Here is a 20877-nt window from a genome sequence, read left to right as displayed (position 1 = left end):
CCATGGCTGAGAGGCAGGTTTAAAAGTATTTGAAGCCACATGATGTTAAAAACAGATGAAAAAAGAAAAAAGAAAAAAAAAAAACCAGATGGTAAGTCAAGAAGGGCAGCCTGCTTAGCTCTGGACAACCCATGTCTGGACTGGTCTAGAGGCCCAGGGTCTGAGACCTATTTGGGGACACAGGTGGGGCTGAGGGCAACAGAGAGAGCAACAAGGGCCGTCAGTGAGGAGCAGACATATGAGAAGAGGAAGCTTAGCCTGGAGAAGATTTGAGGGTGGGTACAACCCCTGTCCTCAGATACTGGAAAGACTAGCTTGTGGAAGAGAGATCTGACTTGTTCTGTTGCACTGTAGAGGGCACAAGTAGGACTAAATGGGGAGATTTAAGCTCAAGGTAAAGAAGGACTTTGCAACCATTAGAGTTGTTCCACTATGGATTCAGCTGCCTCGTGAGGTGGGGCGTTCTCTGTCACTAGAGGCACACATCCAGAAGCTGACCTTCACTTGGTGCAGGGCGGGGTGGGGTGGGAGTGTTTCCGAAGGGATTCAAGCTGTGACATATATGGGCCCATCCAGTTCTGGAAGATTCTGTGATTCTCTAATTTCTTCCTAGGTTTTTCCCTCCTGCCAACCTTCTAGGACAGGAAATTTAGGCAGTAAAGTATGATTGTGAATTCCCTAAAGTCAAAGGAAAACATAGTCTTTTTCTCTTTGTAAGGTAATGACATTACATTATTTCCCCAATTACCATGCTGCGAAACCTGTTGGGTTTGGTCAGACCCAGCACATTTTGCACTGTGACAGCAAACCATCTAAATACTTGGAATGGCTTCTTGAGCCCCATCAGAGAATGAGGAAGGCCTGGAAAGAAGTTAGTCAGAGGCAAGGTCAAGCTGGGAACATTTCAGAGGAAGTCTGAAATCCTGAACTGAGAAGGAATGTGGGAGGAAATTACAGAGAAGGACAAGATGCTTCATAGGTCACTCCCTAGACGGGGCATGATTCCCAAGTGGACATGAACATGGGTGAGGTGTGGACAGAGAGGGCTTTTGGGAAGTCAGAGTGATGAAAGCATTGTTAACAAGCTCCAGTGAGAGGAAGGGTGGTGTGAAAACCTGTCAGAGGAGTGTAGGTGATAAAGCAATGATGTATGTATTACCCCACTTGGGCTGCCATGGCAAAACACAACAGACTGAGTGGCTTGCACAACAGAAATTTATTTTATCACAGTTCCAGAGGTTAGAAATCCAAGATCAAGGTGCTGTCAGGGTTGATTCTGGTGAGACCTCTCTTCCTGGCTTGTGGACGGCTGCCTTCTCTCTGTGCACATTCAGTGAGAGAGAGAGAGACAGAGGCATAGAGAGATCTGGTGTCTCTTCCTCTTCTTATAAGGACCAGTCGTATTAGATTAGGCCTTACCCTTATGACCTAATTTAATCTTAATTTCCTCCCTAAAGACCCAATCTCCAAATATAGTCACATTGAGGGTTAGTACTTCAACATATGAATTTTGGAGGAACACAGTTCAGTCCATAACAGTGTCCATTGTAGCTCTTGTGAACTGTCTTTGAGGGTGAAGTGACTGTCCTCTTGGAGGAAAGAAAGGACACTGATTGAGGGCCCTCTGAGTGTGTCATTACTGATTCATAATCTCCTTTGACTCCTGCACAACCCTGTCATGGGAGAAGATTGAGGCTTGCAGATGTTATGATCAGCCAGATTGGAAGAGGGCAAGAGAGCATTCAAACTTTAATTTTTAAACTCATGCTGCCTTCTCACTGGAGGGAACTTTAGTGTGAAATCTTGCTGAATTCCTGGGACTGCGTCTTTAAACGCGGAACTGCCAGGAAAGACTGCTTGGCTGGCTCATTTGGGGGTCCGGAAGGGTCTCTGAATAGGGAAGTGACTTGATCAGAGTTGTGCTTTGGAGAGGTCATGTGGGTGGGGGGAGACTGGAGAGCACCTTGAAGGCTGTTAAGAAGCAATGACAGCCTGTACAAGGGTGATGTAAAAAGTGCTAGCTGCCTATGCCATTGTGAAGGCAGAGTCAGGGTTTTGTAAATGACTGAGGGCAGGTCACGGGGCGAAGCGGGGGAGGTCGGATGAGGCCAAGGTGAGCGATTGGAAAACAGTAGTGACCATGATAGAAATGAACTGAACCTGGACTAATACCCGCAAAGCACCCCTGGCCCCCATTCCATCAGATGGTGAAGGGCTGCCTCAGGAAAGCCTACAACTGCTTAAAGCCCACTGTCCCCCTTTGGGGGGATCTTGGAGAGAAATTCTTGAACTTAAGGTTAATCTAATGCAGTTAATCATTACTGGTAATTATGCTCTTAATAGTATAACATTAGGCTTAATAATTTATCAAGTGAGAGATGATAAATGAAAATAAAAAAGATAATGTGTAATGACAGGCAGGCTACATGCAGAAGGGAATCCTGATTAAAAGTGAACTCTTATCCCCACCAAGCTCTGAGGAGAGGAAGGAGGTGGATGTGTTTAAACAGCCTGCTTTCCTCTCAGTTTCTCCTCCTCCTCCTCCTCCTCCTTCTTCTTCTGCATCACAAAGCATTTTACTCTTTGTGCTATAATGAGGACGAAATGCAGTCTAGAGCAATAGAATTTTTACACAATGAGAATCCCACTTATGGTCAGAGCCAATGGTTATTTACTTCTTTATGCAAAGCTTACTGGGTCCTATTCTTTTAACAAAGGCAAGCATGCATATGTTGTACAACACACTTTAAAGTACAGATAACAAAAGATTAAACTCTTAAGCAGCAATAATCAAAGTACACAGTTTCCCTTCTTAATGAATGACGTCCACCCAGTTACTAAAGTCCTGAATCTAGGGGTTACCGTTGATTACGCTTTCCCGCATTTCCCACGTCTGGTACATCAACAGAGCTCATCAACTTTGTTTCTAAAATGTACCCCAATCTCTATGCTTGTCTTTGTCTCAACTGCCACCACCTGAGACCAAGTCGCTATCCCCTGTTACCTACAGGCAGCAACTGCCTCCCACATGTTTTTTTGTTTTCTCTCTTGCCCCCAACAATACACTCTCCACATGCTTGAGAGCAATACTTAAAAACAAGTTAGATCCTTTCCCTCCCCTGCTTGAAACCCTCCAGTGGCTTCCCATCAGACAGAGTAAAATCCACTCTCCTATCCTGGCTTGCTAGGACCTACGTGATGTACCCCCTCCCAACTTTCCAGCCTCATCTCACACCACCCACCACATTCCAGCCACTCTGGCCTTCCTTCTGCTTCCCAACCATGATGACCTTCTCACTTGGGAGGGCGGTGGGGGGGTGGTCTTTGCTTTGCTGGAAAGCTTTCCCTCTGATCTCAGCATGGTTGACTTCTTTTATCATCTTGATCTCAGCTTAGAGGTCACCCCACAGAGGGACCTTTCCCAGACTAAAGCAGTCACTCTATCTATCACACCTTCTCTATTCTCTTCACAGCACTTAACCACTTTCTGATCTTTCTTGTTGGTGGTGGTGGTGCTTTTCATACAGGAATCCCCAGTGTCTAGAATGGCACTTAACACATTGAGTAGGTGCTAAGTTAATATTTGTTGAGTGAATGAATGAAGGCACTTACACCACTGTCTCCTTATCATTCTGGAGACCTCCTGGCCCGGCCTTCAGAGATCTCCCTCTCCTCTGACTTAGCATATGGCACTAAGCACCCACTGTTTTATATCGAGGAACAGTTAGGACAGTTTCTTGGAGTAATCTGCCTTTTAGGAAATATGTGTTTTGTTCCAAATTTGAACCATATTGGGGATATTAGACAAATAACTACCAGCCTCCCCCAATTGCTCAGCAAGACTGGGGATAATTATACTAGTTTGGTGATCATCAAATGTTGTTATGCCTTCTACTCCTGGGTACAGAAAAGCTCCAGAACTTTTTGGAGTTCTCCTGGACCTCAGAGGCGGTTGAGTTGATGGTACAGTACCATGATTGATCAGTTCAAAATCCCTCTCTTGTTTCACCTGATACTTTCTCCTTCATCTCCTATTCAAAAATCCCATTCTCCTGTCCTCTCCCAGGTGTCAACTCTTGGGTATTTAGTATATGTCCTTCCAATTTGTCTTCTAACCTATGTTTTTAGACATATGTATGTCTTTGAAAAATGCAGTGTTTTGTGCATGTATCCATCAGACTTTGTAAAAAAATAAAAATACTATATCAAGGAATTCCATGGCGTTCCAGTGGTTAGGACTCCATGCTTCCACTGCCCGGGGCCTGCGTTTGATCCCTGGTTGGGGAACTAAGATCCCACAAGCCGCGTGGTGCGGCCAAAAAAACTACTATATCGACTTAGAGTTATTATTATTAGCATCTCTTGTTACTTGGGAGCTCATGGGATTACAGAATTTAACAGCTAAGAGTCACTTGGAAATTATTGGCTCTACTCCCTGCCTTCTTTGACAAGTGACAAGTAACTGACGTCCAGATGCTTCCTTTTAAATGATTTCTTTCAAAAAAACTGTCCACATTTCCTGAGATCCTGTATTGGTCAAGGTTCCAAGTCAGGAGTGCTGAGGGACACAGAGATGAATGGCACAGGTCCTGCTCCTGAGCCCTCCGCCGCTGGGGAGACTTCCAGAGGAGGCGGGTCAGGCTGTGGAGCTTCCCATGCCTTCTTGACTGTTGCGCATTGGGCTCACAAAGGACTCACAGAGATCTGATTTGGGGATACATCCCACAACTCCTTCCGCAGTCCTTTCCTTTTTATCTTTGCTATTACCCAAGTCCTCACATCTGCCTTCTGAACCAGTGGTCCCAGCAGACTCCAGCATAGTCAAGTTTCTGGCTGGCCTCTGCTCTTTCTTGTCCTTCTCTTGGATGACATGTCTCTTCTATCTTTGGTCCACCCCTGAGAGCCCTGGTGAAGCATGGAGTCCTCACCCGACCTTCTCTTTGTGTTTCCAGATTGGAGCCTCTCTGTTCGCTAGTAACATCGGAAGCGGCCACTTTGTGGGACTGGCAGGAACGGGAGCAGCTGCAGGCATCGCCATTGGGGGCTTTGAATGGAACGTGAGTAACATCAGAGACTCTGTGTCCTGGAGCTGGAAGGATCTCTAGCTGTCAGCCAGCTCAGTCTACACTCAGAGATGTTCTAGATGTTAGAGAACCTCCCAGGGCCACCTTGGAGTACAGATGGATGAGGGGCACAGCTTCAGGAACCCCAGGGTCCTGCTCCCCTTCCACCATGAGAAATCACTGATTTGATGGCGATAGTGTTTCTTTCTTCTTTTAAAAAGCCAACCCCTCCTGTACCCTTTCAGTCATATCAGAGGTTTGGAAATACCACCAGATTTCCATTATTATTATTTTTTTTATTTTTAAAAGCTCTCTAAATGGTATTTTACTCCTGTAAACCAGGGAAGAGGCAAAAGGAGCTGTGATGTCAGTGGGCAGCCCCCCGGGTTCCTCTCCACTGTTGCCCAACTGTTGTTCCTGTGGACCAATCGGGCATCACAGGCATTCTCCAAGCACTGATGGCCACTTAGGGAGTTGTGCCCAGAGCCCAAAGAGAAAATGCTGGGTGGATGGTCTGCAGCAGCTGCAAGCCCTGCAGGTAGCAGGATGGGCTAAGTTTCCTCCTGGTTTGACTCCACCTCTTTTTTGGTTTCAGGCCCTTTTTTTGGTGGTTCTGCTGGGCTGGGTGTTTGTCCCCATTTACATTAAGGCAGGGGTAAGTATTTGCTCTGTTATTATGTAATATATATTTCCTGCTGGCAAATATCTGTGTGCACTTGGTCCTCCTGGAGGGCAGAGGAGACTTTCTGGGATAAGAGCCTATGACTTGGCTCTCTTTCCTGGGTTATAAAGTTCCTGACTGCTCTCAGGGGCATTCAACAGATCTACTTGGCCACGACTTGTCCCTCTAGGAAGCCCTCCTAAGCAACCTTACTCTATTCAGCATTGAAAGCATCACATCCCCTCAGTCTGGGTGAATACTTGCAAGGCACTGTCGTGCATTTGCACATGATACGTAACTGTCTGCCTCGGCCCCTGGAACAGAAGCAACATGAGAAAAAGAACCATATTTTCCCTTTATTTAAAAACATCAGCAGCCTTTGTTTGCTGAGCATGCATCTGGTACTCAACTACCAAATGCATGCTCGGTCTCTTGACTAAACCTCTGACATTTTACATAAGAGAGCTTTAGCAACATCTGTCCATTGAGATATAATGAGCACCTACCATGTGTACGTCTATACATTAGGAGCTGAAATCAATAAGAAAGAGGCACAGGCAGACTCTGCATCTTCTGGAGGCTCATGGACTGCTGGTGATACATGTCTGATTCCAGGAGACAGCAGGCTCAGGGTTGAGAACTTGAGACAGAGTGTGGTTGGAATTTGCAGAAAGGAACTGGGAGAGCAGTTGAGTTGGCCTGCAGCCACAGTCCTTGGCAAGGCTTATGTGCAGAGCAGGGTGAAACACACACCCAGCCTGGACACCTTTTTTGGTGCACTGAAAAGGTACCACCGTGGTTATGATGTCTTGTTCACAGAAGGTGCTTTGTATAGGACTATCTATCTATTTATCTATCCCCTCCTCCTTCAGGGCAAGGATCTGCCTTCTTGGTTATGTGCAGGCATGTGTTCATTAAAAAAATTGTTTATTGGGCCCTTCTATGTCCTGGGATGATACCCAGCTGCCTCTGCAGTAGTAGGGCATGTGGGATTGAGATGAGCAAATAGATGGAGGATGGGGACATCTGGCCACCTCGCAGATTTCTCTGACCAATGAAGGTTGACCCTTGATCATACCTCTGACACCGGGGTGGTTGCCTCTGCTCTGCTTGCTCTGGGCCTTCTGATCACTCAGACTGGCAGTGACCGCCCTTCCATCCCATGCAGGTGGTGACGATGCCAGAGTACCTGCAGAAGCGATTTGGAGGCAAGCGGATCCAGGTCTACCTCTCTGTTCTGTCCCTGTTGCTGTACGTTTTCACCAAGATCTCGGTGAGTCCTCTGCCCTAGGGGCTGAGCACTGGCTGTCTCAGAACCTGCCTACCCTCACTCCTCAGCACATGCTGGCCCACCAAAGGGCAGTGCTATATGTTTCCATTAACTCGGTCCCTTTGGCCTTTTTCTTCTGAGGGTAAAGTCCTATTTCACACATCGAGGAGTGAACACATGGAACTCCTTATCCTCTACTGTGGGGAAGGTTGAAGACATAAACAGTTCAAGAAGGTTCAGTGAAAGCTGTTCTTCTGTTCTAACAGAAGATTCAAAGGGAGTTAGGGATGCCTGAGGGCTGGCCCTGACCTTAGAGGTAGCTGTAAGCCTTTATGCCCTGTCAGGGTCAGAATCTGGCTCCAAGTGACATTTCTGATACGCTTAAACATGGGCAGTCAGTGGCAACTCTGGAAGGGAACTCAGAGATTCCCTCTCTTCCTTCGTGAACAGGGAAACAGAAACTCTGGGGATGGAGATTCTTGCTCAGGAGTAGAACCCAGACTGCTGGCTCCAGCTCACTGTCCTTTTCACTGCACAAGCCTTCTTATATTCATTCAGAATCAGCTCCCTGGGCCTTTAGTTGCTAACCCTCTAGGGGATTTTTGCTCTCTCTGAACCCAACCACTGGGGTGGACCCCCTTCCACTTAGCCTGCCTCCCTGCCAACCTGGAGCTGCAGGCCCCAATATGCAGAGCTGAGATTTCTCAGGGATTGGCTGGCCATTGGGGTGTGTTTGAAAGCTGTGCAGAGCTCTTGGCTGACCCACTGGAGCAAGACTTGAATTCCTTCTTTGCTTATCTTTTCCTTTCTTGAAAATGTTCAAGTCAACTCCTTTTGATGGTAAAACAAAACAAAGCGAAAGACCGAGGAAATCATCGAAGTTCTGAGATATATTCCCCCGACAGTCCAAAAGATGGCAGGAAGAAAAAAGTCCGCTTATAGGTCTTGCCTGGAATTTTTTTTTTAATCCCTAAGGAGATTGTCAGTCTGATAAAGGTTAAAGCAACAGTGGACAAAAAATTTTAAAGAAGGAAAATGTGAATAAAGAATAACAGAAAGAAAATAGGACCTTGGTAAGAAAACTATCTAGGAGAATAATTGGAGGAAGCATGGGGTTGTGGAGGAGCTGGGCTTCTGCTCTACTGCTCGCCAGCAGTGACCTGGGGCCAGTAGCATATTGCTTTACTTCTCTGGAGCTTAGCTTCTTTGTGAGTAGGATGGGGATAAAAATTCTACCTTGCTTACCTCCCTGGGTGGTAGTGAGGATCAAATGGATTTTCTTGAAAACATGAAGCGTTTTTGGGATGTAAGATATGATGATGATGAACATGAGAACCATCGACGCTTCCCGTAAGAAGCTCCCTGGATTGCTTCAGCACCCTAACCTAGCTAGAGAAGAAGGCTATATATTCTGGATACTAGGCCCTTATCAGATATATGATTTGCAAATATTTTCTCCCATTCTTTAGGTTGTCTTTTCACTTTCTTGGTAGTGTCCTTTGATGAATAAAAGTTTTAAATCTTGATAGAGTCTGGTTTATCTGTTTTTTCCTTTTTTTTTTTTTTTTTTTTGTGGTACCTGGGCCTCTCCCTGCCGTGGCCTCTCCCGCCGCGGAGCACAGGCTCCGGATGCACAGGCTCAGCGGCCACGGCTCACGGGCCCAGCCGCTCCGCGGCATGTGGGAGCCTCCCGGACCGGGGCACGAACCCGTGTCCCCTGCATCAGCAGGCGGGCTCTCAACCACCGCGCCACCAGGGGAGACCTGGTTTTTCCTTTTTTTTTTTTTTTTTGTGGTACCTGGGCCTCTCCCTGCCGTGGCCTCTCCCGCCGCGGAGCACAGGCTCCGGATGCACAGGCTCAGCGGCCACGGCTCACGGGCCCAGCCGCTCCGCGGCATGTGGGAGCCTCCCGGACCGGGGCACGAACCCGTGTCCCCTGCATCAGCAGGCGGGCTCTCAACCACCGCGCCACCAGGGGAGACCTGGTTTTTCCTTTTTTTTTTTTTTTTTGTGGTACCTGGGCCTCTCCCTGCCGTGGCCTCTCCCGCCGCGGAGCACAGGCTCCGGATGCACAGGCTCAGCGGCCACGGCTCACGGGCCCAGCCGCTCCGCGGCATGTGGGAGCCTCCCGGACCGGGGCACGAACCCGTGTCCCCTGCATCAGCAGGCGGGCTCTCAACCACCGCGCCACCAGGGGAGACCTGGTTTTTCCTTTTTTTTTTTTTTTTTGTGGTACCTGGGCCTCTCCCTGCCGTGGCCTCTCCCGCCGCGGAGCACAGGCTCCGGATGCACAGGCTCAGCGGCCACGGCTCACGGGCCCAGCCGCTCCGCGGCATGTGGGAGCCTCCCGGACCGGGGCACGAACCCGTGTCCCCTGCATCAGCAGGCGGACTCTCAACCACTGCGCCACCAGGGAAGCCCTGTTTTTTCCTTTTATTTGTTCATTCTTTTGGTGTCATTTCTGAGAATCCATTGCCAAATCCAAGGGCAGAGAGAGAAATGGCATTTTCTGTGCTCACATAGGAAGTGGTTCGAGCTTTCCCCCTTAGCCAGCAGTTACAAAGTACTCACTGCTCTATCAGAGGGGTTATCTCATTGACTATCGTCAATTTTCCTCTTTTTTCTTGTCCTTCCTCATCTAGCACTAAAGGTGAGATTGGACCAATCCCAGCACTTGTAAAAGATCTGCCCTGGCTGAAATCTGAGTCAGTTGGATCTGAACTGAGCCTTCTCCTCTAGTTAGGTAGGGTAATGAAAAAATAGCAGCTCGTGCTTTTATTGCCCTGATTACTTAAAAGTGAGAAAACAACAATATTAGATAACATTTTCAATTTTTTTTAATTTTGGAAAATTTCAAACATACACAAGCAGAGATAGAATAGTATAATAAGTACTAATAGACCTAATTCTCATCACTTGGCTTTCACAATGAACAATATTTTTCCATTCTTGGTTCATCTCTCCCCTTCCACCTTTTTCCTCCAACAGTATTTTACGTCAAATCCCAGACATCATGTCATTTCACTGTAAATTCTTCGGAATGCACCTTTAACTTTTAAAGAACTTAACCATTGTGCTATTATCATGCTTAACAAAATTTATAGTAATTTCTTAATTTAAGTAGTTTAATACCTGGTCCATACCCAGATTTTCCTGATTATCTGAAAACTGTCTTCTTACAGTTGATTTGTTTGAATCAGGATTCAAATGAAATCTACACATTGCATTTGACTATTGCTTCTTTAGAGGAAATGTATATATATATATATATCTTTGGCCTACCACAATAATTTTTCACTTTTATGTTATTACTTTCTACATGCATACACTTTTTTTTTGGACTGGGTTGTCTTTTTTTTTTTTTTTTTTTGGGGGGGGGTTGTCTTTTTTGATGTTGAGTTGAAAGTGTTCTTTATATGTTCTGAATACTAGACCCTTATCTGATACATGATTTGCAAATATTCTCCCATTCTGGAGGTTGTCTCTTCACTTTCTTTCATGTCCTTTGATGCACAAAAGTTTTAAATCTTGATGAAGTCTGATTTATCTGTTTTTTCTTTTGTTGCTCATGTTTTTGGTGTCATTCCTAAGAATCCATTGCCAAATCCAAGATCATGAAGACTGAATGCTAGGTTTGTTCCTAAGAGTTTTATAGTCTTAGCTCTTACATTCAGATATTTGATCCATTTTGAGTGACTTTTGTATATGATGTGAAGTAAATCCAGTTCTCCCAGAACCATTTGTTGAAGAGACTTTCATGTCCCCACTGAATGGTCTCAGTGGGAACATGTGCTCCGGGATTGGGCTTTGTCTTGGATTTGGGACTGACACCCAGCCTTACTGCTCCCTCCCTGCCCAGCTTCCTGACATAAAGTGCTACTGCCCTTGACTGGTGCCTGTGTGCTTACCCTGCCTATGTGGTGATTCCACCTCCTTCACTTTCTCCTCCTTTCCTTCAGGGTAGTTTTTAATTACAAGATGAAAACCCTGGGCATTTCAGTCTTATTTCCTTAGAGACTGGTGTGCATAGCCTGGACTGGGAGTTGCTGGGAGGGGTAGAGAAATTGGGCTTCCTGAGGGAGGGAAGGTCAGGTGCAAGAGGAGAAAAGGAATGTAAGTGGGAGGGTGGGGAGGTGACCCTGGCACTAGTGGAGGTTGGTGAGGGAACTGCTCCTTGCTCCTTGGTTCAGCTTGTGAGGTAGCACCTGTCTACTAAGCATGTAGAGGAGGGCACTGGGATTCCCTTTCTTGGAAGCAAGGCTTCTCCAAGTCCACAGTTCAGGTGGGTGAAAGTCTGTTGGCTGAGCTTTGCCCTTGGAGCTGATGTAGCAGTAGTCATAAAAATAAGCTTACTGCTCAACCTCTTTGCCTGCCTTCCCTCTCACCTCACCTATTGTTCAGGTTACTGATTAAACCTCACTGGACTTGGGAGCCCTCAGGTACCTGAGGGGCAGCCTCCCTCAGCTCAGACCCTGATGGAGTCCATCCCCCAACAGATGGCTTTTTCTGAATTTTACTTTTGAGCAGTACTTAGTATGGTCTGCCCCCTTTCTGTATGATTTCTGCGGTTCCTTACTGGAGGCCTTGCCCAATGTCCTACCAGCTCCACCTGCTGCCCAGAGCCAGCAATCTCTTGAATAATGCACACGAAGGATGATAGCTGCCTTTTATTTGGTGCCAATAGCTTTACTTAGTCTCCAGTAGGGGCTTAACTTATTCCATCTCCAGTCCTCATAAGAGTTCTGCGCAGGTGGGGAATTTTATTTAATTTTCCACTTGATGGAGGAGAAAACTGAGTCTCAGAGAAGTTAAGTAATTTGTCCCAAATCACATAGCTAGTGTATTGCAAAGCCAGGACTGGAGTCTGGGTCTCTCTAGTCCCAGTGTCTGTGTTCTCACAATTCTGCTCTGTGCTTGGATGGGATGAAGGCATAGGATTACAGGATAGATCATCTAGTTCTATGATCTATGCTCCCATTTTACAGAGAAGAGAAGGGGCTTTGTGGGGTCAAACAGTAGCAGAACTAGATTGAGAAGCAGAGTCCCTGATACTGAATCGAAACCTTTTGACATTATGTCCCCCAGCCTTCTAAGTCCAGTACAAACAAGTCAAAATTCAAGACCTTGGGGAAAATTTAAATAGCCAGTTAAGTGACCTTCCAATTTAAATGAGTTTCTGAGAGCAGGATTTGAGAGGACTGTGAAGGGAGAACATCAGCTGCACACTGGGTGTATAAGGGATCTGCAGGTGGGACATCTAGGCAGTGGGGAAGGACAGGGAAGGGTCAGACAGGCAAGACTTTGTAAATTTGGCTGACTTCAGGTTCACCATGGGTCACAGAGCATGAAATCTTTAAAAGAATTACACTGATATTGACTGTACTTGCTAGGAGCTCACATTAAGATACACGAGTTCAGGGCTTATGAACAAAAGGAAAGAATTGTTAGTTAACAAAGTAAGGTAATCAAGTATTTACATTGTGCACAAACAGAGATTAATCACTATTGTGTGTGTGTGTAGGCATGGATAAGAAGAGAGGAGTGGCCTTGTGATATCCATGTCCAGACAGGGAACAATCAGGGACCTACCAGGAAGGCTTTGGGAGGATGCAGGGATCCAGTCGGCATGTAATTGATAGGAGAGAAAAAGTGAAATGCATTTCAGGTGGAGAGTCCCAGATGTGGCCCAGGCCATTGAACAGGGGTGGTGTGGAGTCTTGACTATGACTGCCATCTTGTGGCTATGTCCTTTTGGTTTCTGAGACCCAGACTTGATTATTCCACCCAGACTTGATTATTCCTCCATGTAATCCTGAATTTTATAGGCTCCTTCCCGCCCACCCACTCCACCCCAGCACTCTGCCTTACCAAGTTCGGAGAAGCATTCTGTTCTGTAAAATTTCCTGGCATTATCTGTCTTATTCAAATGTGCACAATCACTTGAGATAAAGCCTCAGATTTTATGAATTACATGTGATGACCAAATGTCCCTATTTATATTTCCTGGGGCTATTATCACAGATCACAACTGTAATAAACTTTTATAGCAACTATGCTATCTGTTTTGGATACTTGGGTGAAAATAAGAGCTTCGGAGCTTGCTTAAGTTTTGAATGCTTATCACCTGGTTCATTCACTCACAAATGCAAAGAGAAATTTGAGTAATGGGGCTCTCCATCTCAAACCTCATTGACAGGCAAGATCTACTGGGTGCTCAGATACAACTAGGACTAGAACGGGCAGCAAATGAACACGTGTAAAATCCCAGGATTTCAAACATCAGAGCTGAGACTAAACAAACTACCCAAGGCTCATGGTCAGAGACTGTTACTCTAAGAGGTTTTCCAACTGGATCTGTATTTATTGTCCCCTGTGAGTTCCATGGAGCTTGTTCAGCCAAACTTTCAAAGTGGTGGGCTAAATCCAACTTCCTGTTTCTGTAAATAAAGTTTTATTGGAACACAGTCAGGCCCATTAATTGATGTATCATCTACGGCTGCTTTCATGCTTCAACGGCAGGCAGTCTTGAGCAGGTTGGAAAGAAACTGTATGGCCTGCAAAGCCTAAAACATGTATGAAGTGAGCCTTTACAGAAAAAGTTTGCTGACCCCTGGTCTAGAGGACCATAATTGTTTAGTTCACTTCAAGTTAGTTTTGCTTAGCAGCACTGGGGAAATCTGCTTGTTCCCTTCTTCCTTCCCTCCCTCCCTTTTCCCCTACCTCCCTTCTTTCCTTCCTTCTTTCCTTTTTTTCTTCTTTAAGAGCTAAGAGTAGTTTAGATAAGGAGCAATCTGAGATGAGCTGTGAAATAAATGATCTCATAGGATTAGAGGAGAGTTCTTTTATATCAAAGCTGGTGTTATATTCCCTATCCAGTCCCTGATTTTTATAAATAAAAAAGTAATGAAATGCTTCAAACATACAGTAAAGTACTATACTAACACCACCACCAGGATTCTGTAGATCTAAATAGCTTATTATTTTTTAAAAAAAGAAATAAAACATAACAGATAAAGCTTATCTATACCCTTTTGACCCTATTTCCTTCCTTCTTAAAAGGTAAACACTATCTTGAACTTGGTATGTATTCTTCTGGTCTATTTTTTAATATAGAATTTTTAAATATTTTTACTACATAATGTGTGTATAGCCATATATCCATCCAGCCAAGTAGAAGGTTCTTTATGGAGCTAAATGAGGCAGGGGAAAAAGAACTGCATCAAGAACTGGTGAATTTGGGGGTGAAGAGGGAGCAATTCTCCCTAAATTTACATAATAATATAATAATCTAGATAAAACCACCTATCAACAAGCCTGCCACACAAGAGATTCGTGGTGATGCTCTGGTTGTGTCTGAGTCAAGATGGATCCCATCTGTGCAGAGGAGATAAAATTATGATGTTGCTAGCATCTCTCTCCACTCCAGGGTGAGGCGGGGTTTCCCTCTCATGGACTCCAGCACTCAAACTTGCTTTTGGGAATAGATCAGATAAACCTTTTACACTGAGGTGTAAATGAAGGATAATAGCTTAGAGCAGCAGTCTACAAAGTGGGTTGGGAGGAACCTCAAGGTGTTAATAGTTGTTCCTTGGCAAACAGAGTTCCATAGTTATATAAGTTTGTGAAGCGTCATTTACTAATGTTTTCCTCCTGGGGATTCACAGTATATTAGAGGCTCAGAGAAGTTGTGTGGTAAAGAAACTGCTTTAACTTTATTTAATCCAGTATTTCACAGACCTCTTTGACTATGGAATTCTTTTTTTTTTATCATGTAATATCTATTATCATCTTGAATATATCTTGTTGGGAAATTTAGGAATAGAGCATGACTCTCAGGTATTCATATCATTTTTTAAAAAATTAATTAATTAATTAATTTATTTATTTATCCTTGGCTGTGTTGGGTCTTTGTTGCTGCGCACGGGCTTTCTCTAGTTGCGGTTTGCGGGGGCCACTCTTTGTTGTGGTGCGCAGCCTTCTCATAGCAGTGGCTTCTTTTGTTGCGGCGCGCCGGCTCTAGGTGCGCGGGCTTCAGTATTTGTGGCACATGGGCTCTAGAGCGCAGGCTCTGTAGTTGTAGTGCACGGGCTTAGTTGCTCTGCAGCGTGTGGGATCTTCCTGGACCAGGGCTTGAACTTGTGTCCCATGCATTGGCAAGCAGATTCTTAACCACTGTGCCACCAGGAAAGTCCTCCTTTTGTTTTTTATTTTTATTTTATTGAGGTAGGAACACTTAGCTTGCCCTCTAGCCACTTGACAGGTTTTGAGTGTATAATACATATTGTTGACTAGGTACGATGTTGTATGGCAGATCTTTAGAGCTTATTCATCTTACTTAACTGAAACATTATACCTGTTGATTAATAACTCCCCCTTCCCCCAGCCCCTGGTCACAGCCATTCCAGTCTCAGATTTTATGAGTTTGACTATTTTAGAAACCTTGTATACATGGAATTGTACACTACTTGTCTTTCATATTCTCAACTGGGGATAAAAATATGAACCTCTAATTGTGGGAGTTCAGCCAAAGGGCAAAGGGGTGTGGGCCAACGTGGGGCCTTGGAAATCACAGGCATCGGCACTACTTGGGAGTCAGCTTCTGCTAACCCCTCCAAGTTCTCCTCCCTTTCCCTGCTGCTGACGTGCCTCAGCCAGGCCCCGTGCGCCCTGCAGCCAGTGGCCCCTTTCTCCCCAACCCCACCTCTTCTCTCCTTCCAGGCAGACATCTTCTCTGGGGCCATATTCATCAACCTGGCCTTGGGCCTGAATCTGTACCTGGCCATCTTTATCTTACTGGTAATCACTGCCCTTTACACAATCACAGGTGAGTCCCCTCGAATGACTCAGCCCAAGCCCAGCTTGGAATTAGGCACTTGTGAAGACGTGGCTTCTCCTCTCAAGGAAGAGATCCACCCAGGAAACAGTTCAAGGGAACAGTTGTAGGTGGCCCCAGAAAAATCCAGTGTTGGTGGGAACAGTCAGGACAGCTTCTTACAGGAGGTGGGACAAGGTTTGGCTTTGCAGGTTGTGGAGGGAGCTTGGCTGAGTCGGGAGAAGCAGGGAGGGAGTGCCAGGCTCGGGGAGAGGTGGGAGCAAGGGAATGGAATCAGGAATGGGAGTGGCAGTGCCGGGGCAGGGTGAGCAAGCAGATGAGTTCGGCTGGAGGAGGGGCGTCAATGGGAGGTAGCTGAGGGTGGGGGGGTGTAGACGATGCTAAGACCTGATAGTTCAAGTGGGGTCACAGGGTGGGGGCCTTGGAAGCCAGACAGAGGCCTTGGATTTGATGTGACAGGGACTGGGAGGTACTATAGGGAGGAAGGGAGGGAGTGACACACAGAGACCTTAGAGGAAGGCTCCAGAGGTGACCGGAGAAGCTGGCGGCACTAGTGACCATGGGGCACCTTTGCAGAGGTTGCTCTGCCCAGTTAGGGGAGCCAGGGCCAGCGATGGAGCTTGCTGCCCAGCTGGAGACCCATGGCACTGGGGATAAGAAGTTGCTCAGATGGCTTGAGAGAAGAGAGAGTGGACTGATTTGGTTATGTCCCCAGACATCTTGTAGAGATGTCAGCTCTTTGCTCTTCCCTGCCTTTGTTTGTGCAGATGCTTCTCACCACAGCCATTTCCTGGCTTAAAGCGGTCACATCAAGCTCTCCGTCCTCAAATAGGGAGAAACATTCTTTCCCCAAGGCCTTCCCAGCATTTCTGTGAAAAGTGGAGATACTGGAACGTGCTGGGTGGCAGACCTCTGTAACAGGACAAGGGAGGGAAGGAAAGGAAGGCAGACTGAGGGGTGCAGAAGGTGTGCAGAGGGAGAGGAGTGTGGATGGGGGTGAGGGTGGGGAAAAGAGGTGGGCTGACAGGTTGCCCTCCTACCTGAGGTTAGATGCCTTGTCTCCTTTGCTTGCTCAGGGGGCCTGGCGGCTGTGATTTACACGGACACCTTGCAGACGGTGATCATGCTGGTGGGGTCTTTTATCCTGACTGGGTTTGGTAAGTGGGGCTGGGGCAGGCTGAGGAGGTGGGGGGGCAGAGGTAGAGGCCCAGGTAGAAAAAACAAGTCCAGCCTCCCTGTCTGCTGCTGTCCTAGACAGTGAGCTAGGTATGCTCTGCTCTCCCCAGGGGAGTAGACTGGCCTAGATTGGCAGTCACTGTGGGTGTGCAAGGGACACCTTCCCTAGCCCTGGAGGTTTCAGGCTGGGCCTGGCCCAGACAATACCTGGATTCCTTGCTGCCCTCTCTAGACAGTCTGGGCCAGCGGGCCCCAGTGTGGGCCGCTGATGTCACGAGAGGTCTTCTCTCCACAGAGAAACTGGACTAAAAAAGGATAAGGCTAAATATCTATTAGGCTAAATATATTTAAATATTGCATCTTAAATCTCAGATTATGTCATCTACATTTTGATGTTAAATGTCCTTTCTTTTATGAATTGACCATTTTCTTATTTATTTCCTGATTTGGTAAAATTTAAAAAATCAGCCACGAAGTAAGTCAGAAAGAGAAAAACAAATACTGTACGCTAACATATGTATATGGAATAAAAAAAAAATGGCTCTGATGAACCTAGGGGCAGGACAGGAATAAAGACGCAGATGTAGAGAATGAACTTGAGAAGACTGTTGGGGTGGGGGTAGGGGAAACTTGTACGAAGTGAGAGACTGGCATGGACATATATACACTACCAAATGTAAAATAGATAGCTAGTGGGAAGCAGCCGCATAGCACAGGGAGATCAGCTGGGTGCTTTGTGACCACTTAGAGGGGTGAGATGGAGAGGGTGGGAGGGAGGCTCAAGAGGGAGGGGATATGGGGATATATGTATACATATAGCTGATTCACTTTGTTATATGCAGAAATTAACACAACATTGTAAAGCAATTATACTCCAAAAAAGATGTAAAAAAAAAAAATCAGCCACTCTGTAGTCCCTGTCCTCTCAGTTTTGAAATTTTATTTGTCTATGAAATCCTAAGGACAAGACTGGAAACCCTACAAATAGAAGTACTTGTTATGGGAGGACATAAAATGCCATTTTATTTTTAAGGGGGCCCATGCTCTCTGTGTGTCCTGTGAAGCCTCTTATCCTCTCTCTATGCTATGTTTTCCAAGAGCTTCCATTTGATTTTCCCCGGTGGTCCTCAGGGGTCTGGAGCAGGGGAAAGGAATGCCTTATTCTGCAGGGCAGGGTCTGGAATGCCTTATTCCCACAGCCAAGAGGTGGCAGGGCTCCAGACTTCCTCACCCATTCTCTTCCATCCCACCACACTGCTGGGACTGGGGGCCTAGTCTGTGTCTGTGTCCAGAATCCCAAAGGCCACTGCTGATAGCAGGGGGTGAGGGGAAAAACAGAGTCTCTGAATCTGGTTCAAAAGCAAGGTCTTTCTTTTAATAATTCAAATACTTTCCTTTTGTAAAGAAGTTTATGGTTGGAGTACTTTCACAGGTTGTTGCTTTGGACCCTCACAGTAGCCCCCTGAGGGGGCTGGGCAGGGTTAATAATCCCATTCTATGGATGAGAAAGCTGAAGCCCAGAATGGGACAATGACTTGCCCAAGACCCCACAGTGAGGGCTCTGGCTGTGGGTTTCTCAGGCATCCACAGGAAGAAACTGCTATGAAGAGTTGAGAGTTTCAGGATGTTGACTTATGTTACCACTGTTTTCCAGCTTTTCACGAAGTGGGAGGGTATGATGCCTTCATGACGAAATACATGAATGCCATTCCAACTGTGATTTCTGATGGAAACACCACCATCAGGAAAGAATGCTACACCCCAAGGGCTGACTCCTTCCACATCTTCCGAGATCCTCTCAAGGGAGACCTGCCATGGCCTGGGCTCATCTTTGGGTTGTCCATCCTTGCCCTGTGGTACTGGTGCACAGATCAGGTACCCATGCTGGATGTGTGGGGAGGAGAGGGTCTTCCCCAGGGTGCTATCTGTCTGCCTGTGGCTTGTGGGGTTGGGAAAGGTAGGGCAGGGCTCATGTGGTCTGAGGGCTGCTGAGCCTCGGTGACATCGGAGTGCCAGGCCAAAGACCCGGGATGGTGGGGGAAGCTGGGGTGGTTAGAGCCTGTTGCGGGGTCTCTTGCCTACACCCCTCCCTCACTGGGCTTTTTCCCTGGCAGGTCATTGTGCAGCGGTGCCTCTCAGCCAAAAACATGTCACACGTGAAGGCCGGCTGCATCATGTGTGGGTACCTGAAGCTGCTGCCCATGTTCATCATGGTGATGCCAGGGATGATCAGCCGCATCCTATACACAGGTGGTGCCTTCTGCTGGACTTGCTGGCCTCTCTCTTCCATTTTCCTGGCTCCAAGTCACTTCTAAAGCCCTGTAGATCCCTGTTCCTTTTTTTCTGCCCTCTTCTTTTCTTGCCATGATTACCAAGCATTATTGTACACCCCTGCCCCAGACAGTGAGCAACTTGAGGCCACAGAATATGTGGAGTTGTGTTCCCTGGTTCTTTACATTGGCAATTATTTTTCCCCTTTTGCAAATTCTCTGAAGTCATGACATGCCTCCAACTATAGCTTCTTCTAGCTAATATTTACTTATTTTTTGCTCTGTCTTCTCCCCAACCCCCAGGCTATAGTAGTGTGTATGATACCATTAATGTCAAAGGACCGCAGCCAGTCTCTAACTGCCTGCTGCCCTGTTTCCTGGACCATTTCTGTGAAGGGGCCCCGAGCCTTGCACTTTGCTATCCAGGGTGTTAGATTCTTCCTTGGCCTATTTGTGGCCTCTCCTACACTTCCATTTGCGTGTGTTTTTCGGTCAGCCATCATAGGTCCAAACTGTTTCCTGGAATATAAAATAATGGCAAAAAGAGAGCACCACAGAGTGAAAGTTTGATGAGCACTTTCCAAAATGAAGACAAGACAGTCTGGGGGCACTTGCCATTGGCTACATGCTCCTAATAGTGCTTTCACCCTCCTATACTGGTTCACCTGTCATGAGAAAAATATATCTAACTGAAGATTTTAAAGTATAATGGATATAACACACAGACAAATATTTGAGATGGTGCTGTGATGATTCGGTACTATATGGGGCAGCACTAAATGACCTACCTGTAATAGGTACCTAATAAATGCATGTAGATCTGAATTCTATAGAAGTTTTTAGAACTTCCTCCAAGTCTCTAGATCATGTCCCCTTCCCCTCCCAGGTTACTGCCTTTCTATTTCTAGCCCAGATTTTCCACATCTGGGAAGTTCTACCCCACATGCCTCCCACTGGGGAATTCCCTTAGTTGTCTAGATGTTCAACCCTACTTGCAAGAGCTGTTGAAAACAAACCTCAAAATTAGGAACTGCAAGTCACTGTGATCTTCGGGAGAAACAAGAACATAGTCACTGCTGAGCCGGGTAGCTAGCTAAAGTCTGAGGACCATGCCCTCTCCTTTCCTACATAAGCATTTCTTTGCTTCTCCCTCATCTGCCTAGGAACTGTCTTTCCTCCCCAGGCAGAGCTTGGGAATGGTCAGGACCAGCAGGGCAGCGGGATGGCATGGAAGGGCTTAGTGGGAGCTGTGCTCTTTGTGGAACCATTTCAGGTCCATGGGCAGGAACGTCCTATTTGAAGCCCTGTCTTAAGAAGGTGAATCTTGGAAATAGTTCCCGGATGTCTGCTTGCTGACATGACTCTTCATCTCTCCTCAGAAAAAGTTGCCTGCTCTGTCCCCTCGGAGTGTGAGAAATATTGCGGCACCAAGGTTGGCTGTACCAACATCGCCTACCCGACCTTGGTGGTGGAGCTCATGCCCAATGGTGAGAGTTGTTCCTGCTGGCAGGGTCTTTCTTGGGAGGCTGATTGGGCTTGGGTCCTATCTACATAGCAGTCTGTGGGCCTTCTGGGGCAAAGCCGTTTCTGAGCCTGGGGTGCTA

General features: G+C 46.5%; 1 protein-coding gene across 4 annotated transcripts in view; it reads left to right on the top strand.

Annotated features, from left to right (window-relative positions):
* SLC5A1 (solute carrier family 5 member 1) overlaps positions 1–20877 on the top strand; it is a 57137-nt gene that overhangs the window by 18620 nt on the left and 17640 nt on the right. For all 4 annotated transcript variants that reach the window (XM_007453150.1, XM_007453151.1, XM_007453152.1 and 1 more), the window contains exons 3-10: positions 4953–5057; positions 5659–5718; positions 6893–6997; positions 15713–15818; positions 16904–16984; positions 18658–18878; positions 19118–19253; positions 20653–20760. In XM_007453150.1, the coding sequence (XP_007453212.1) occupies positions 4953–5057; positions 5659–5718; positions 6893–6997; positions 15713–15818; positions 16904–16984; positions 18658–18878; positions 19118–19253; positions 20653–20760 (922 nt within the window). The remainder of the gene's footprint in view (positions 1–4952; positions 5058–5658; positions 5719–6892; positions 6998–15712; positions 15819–16903; positions 16985–18657; positions 18879–19117; positions 19254–20652; positions 20761–20877) is intronic.

This window comes from Lipotes vexillifer, unplaced genomic scaffold (genome assembly GCF_000442215.2).
Source record: "Lipotes vexillifer unplaced genomic scaffold, Lipotes_vexillifer_v1.1 scaffold1197, whole genome shotgun sequence".
Lineage (NCBI taxonomy): Eukaryota > Metazoa > Chordata > Mammalia > Artiodactyla > Lipotidae > Lipotes > Lipotes vexillifer.
Note: the sequence above shows the minus strand (reverse complement) of the source record. Positions and strands in the feature narration are given on the sequence as shown.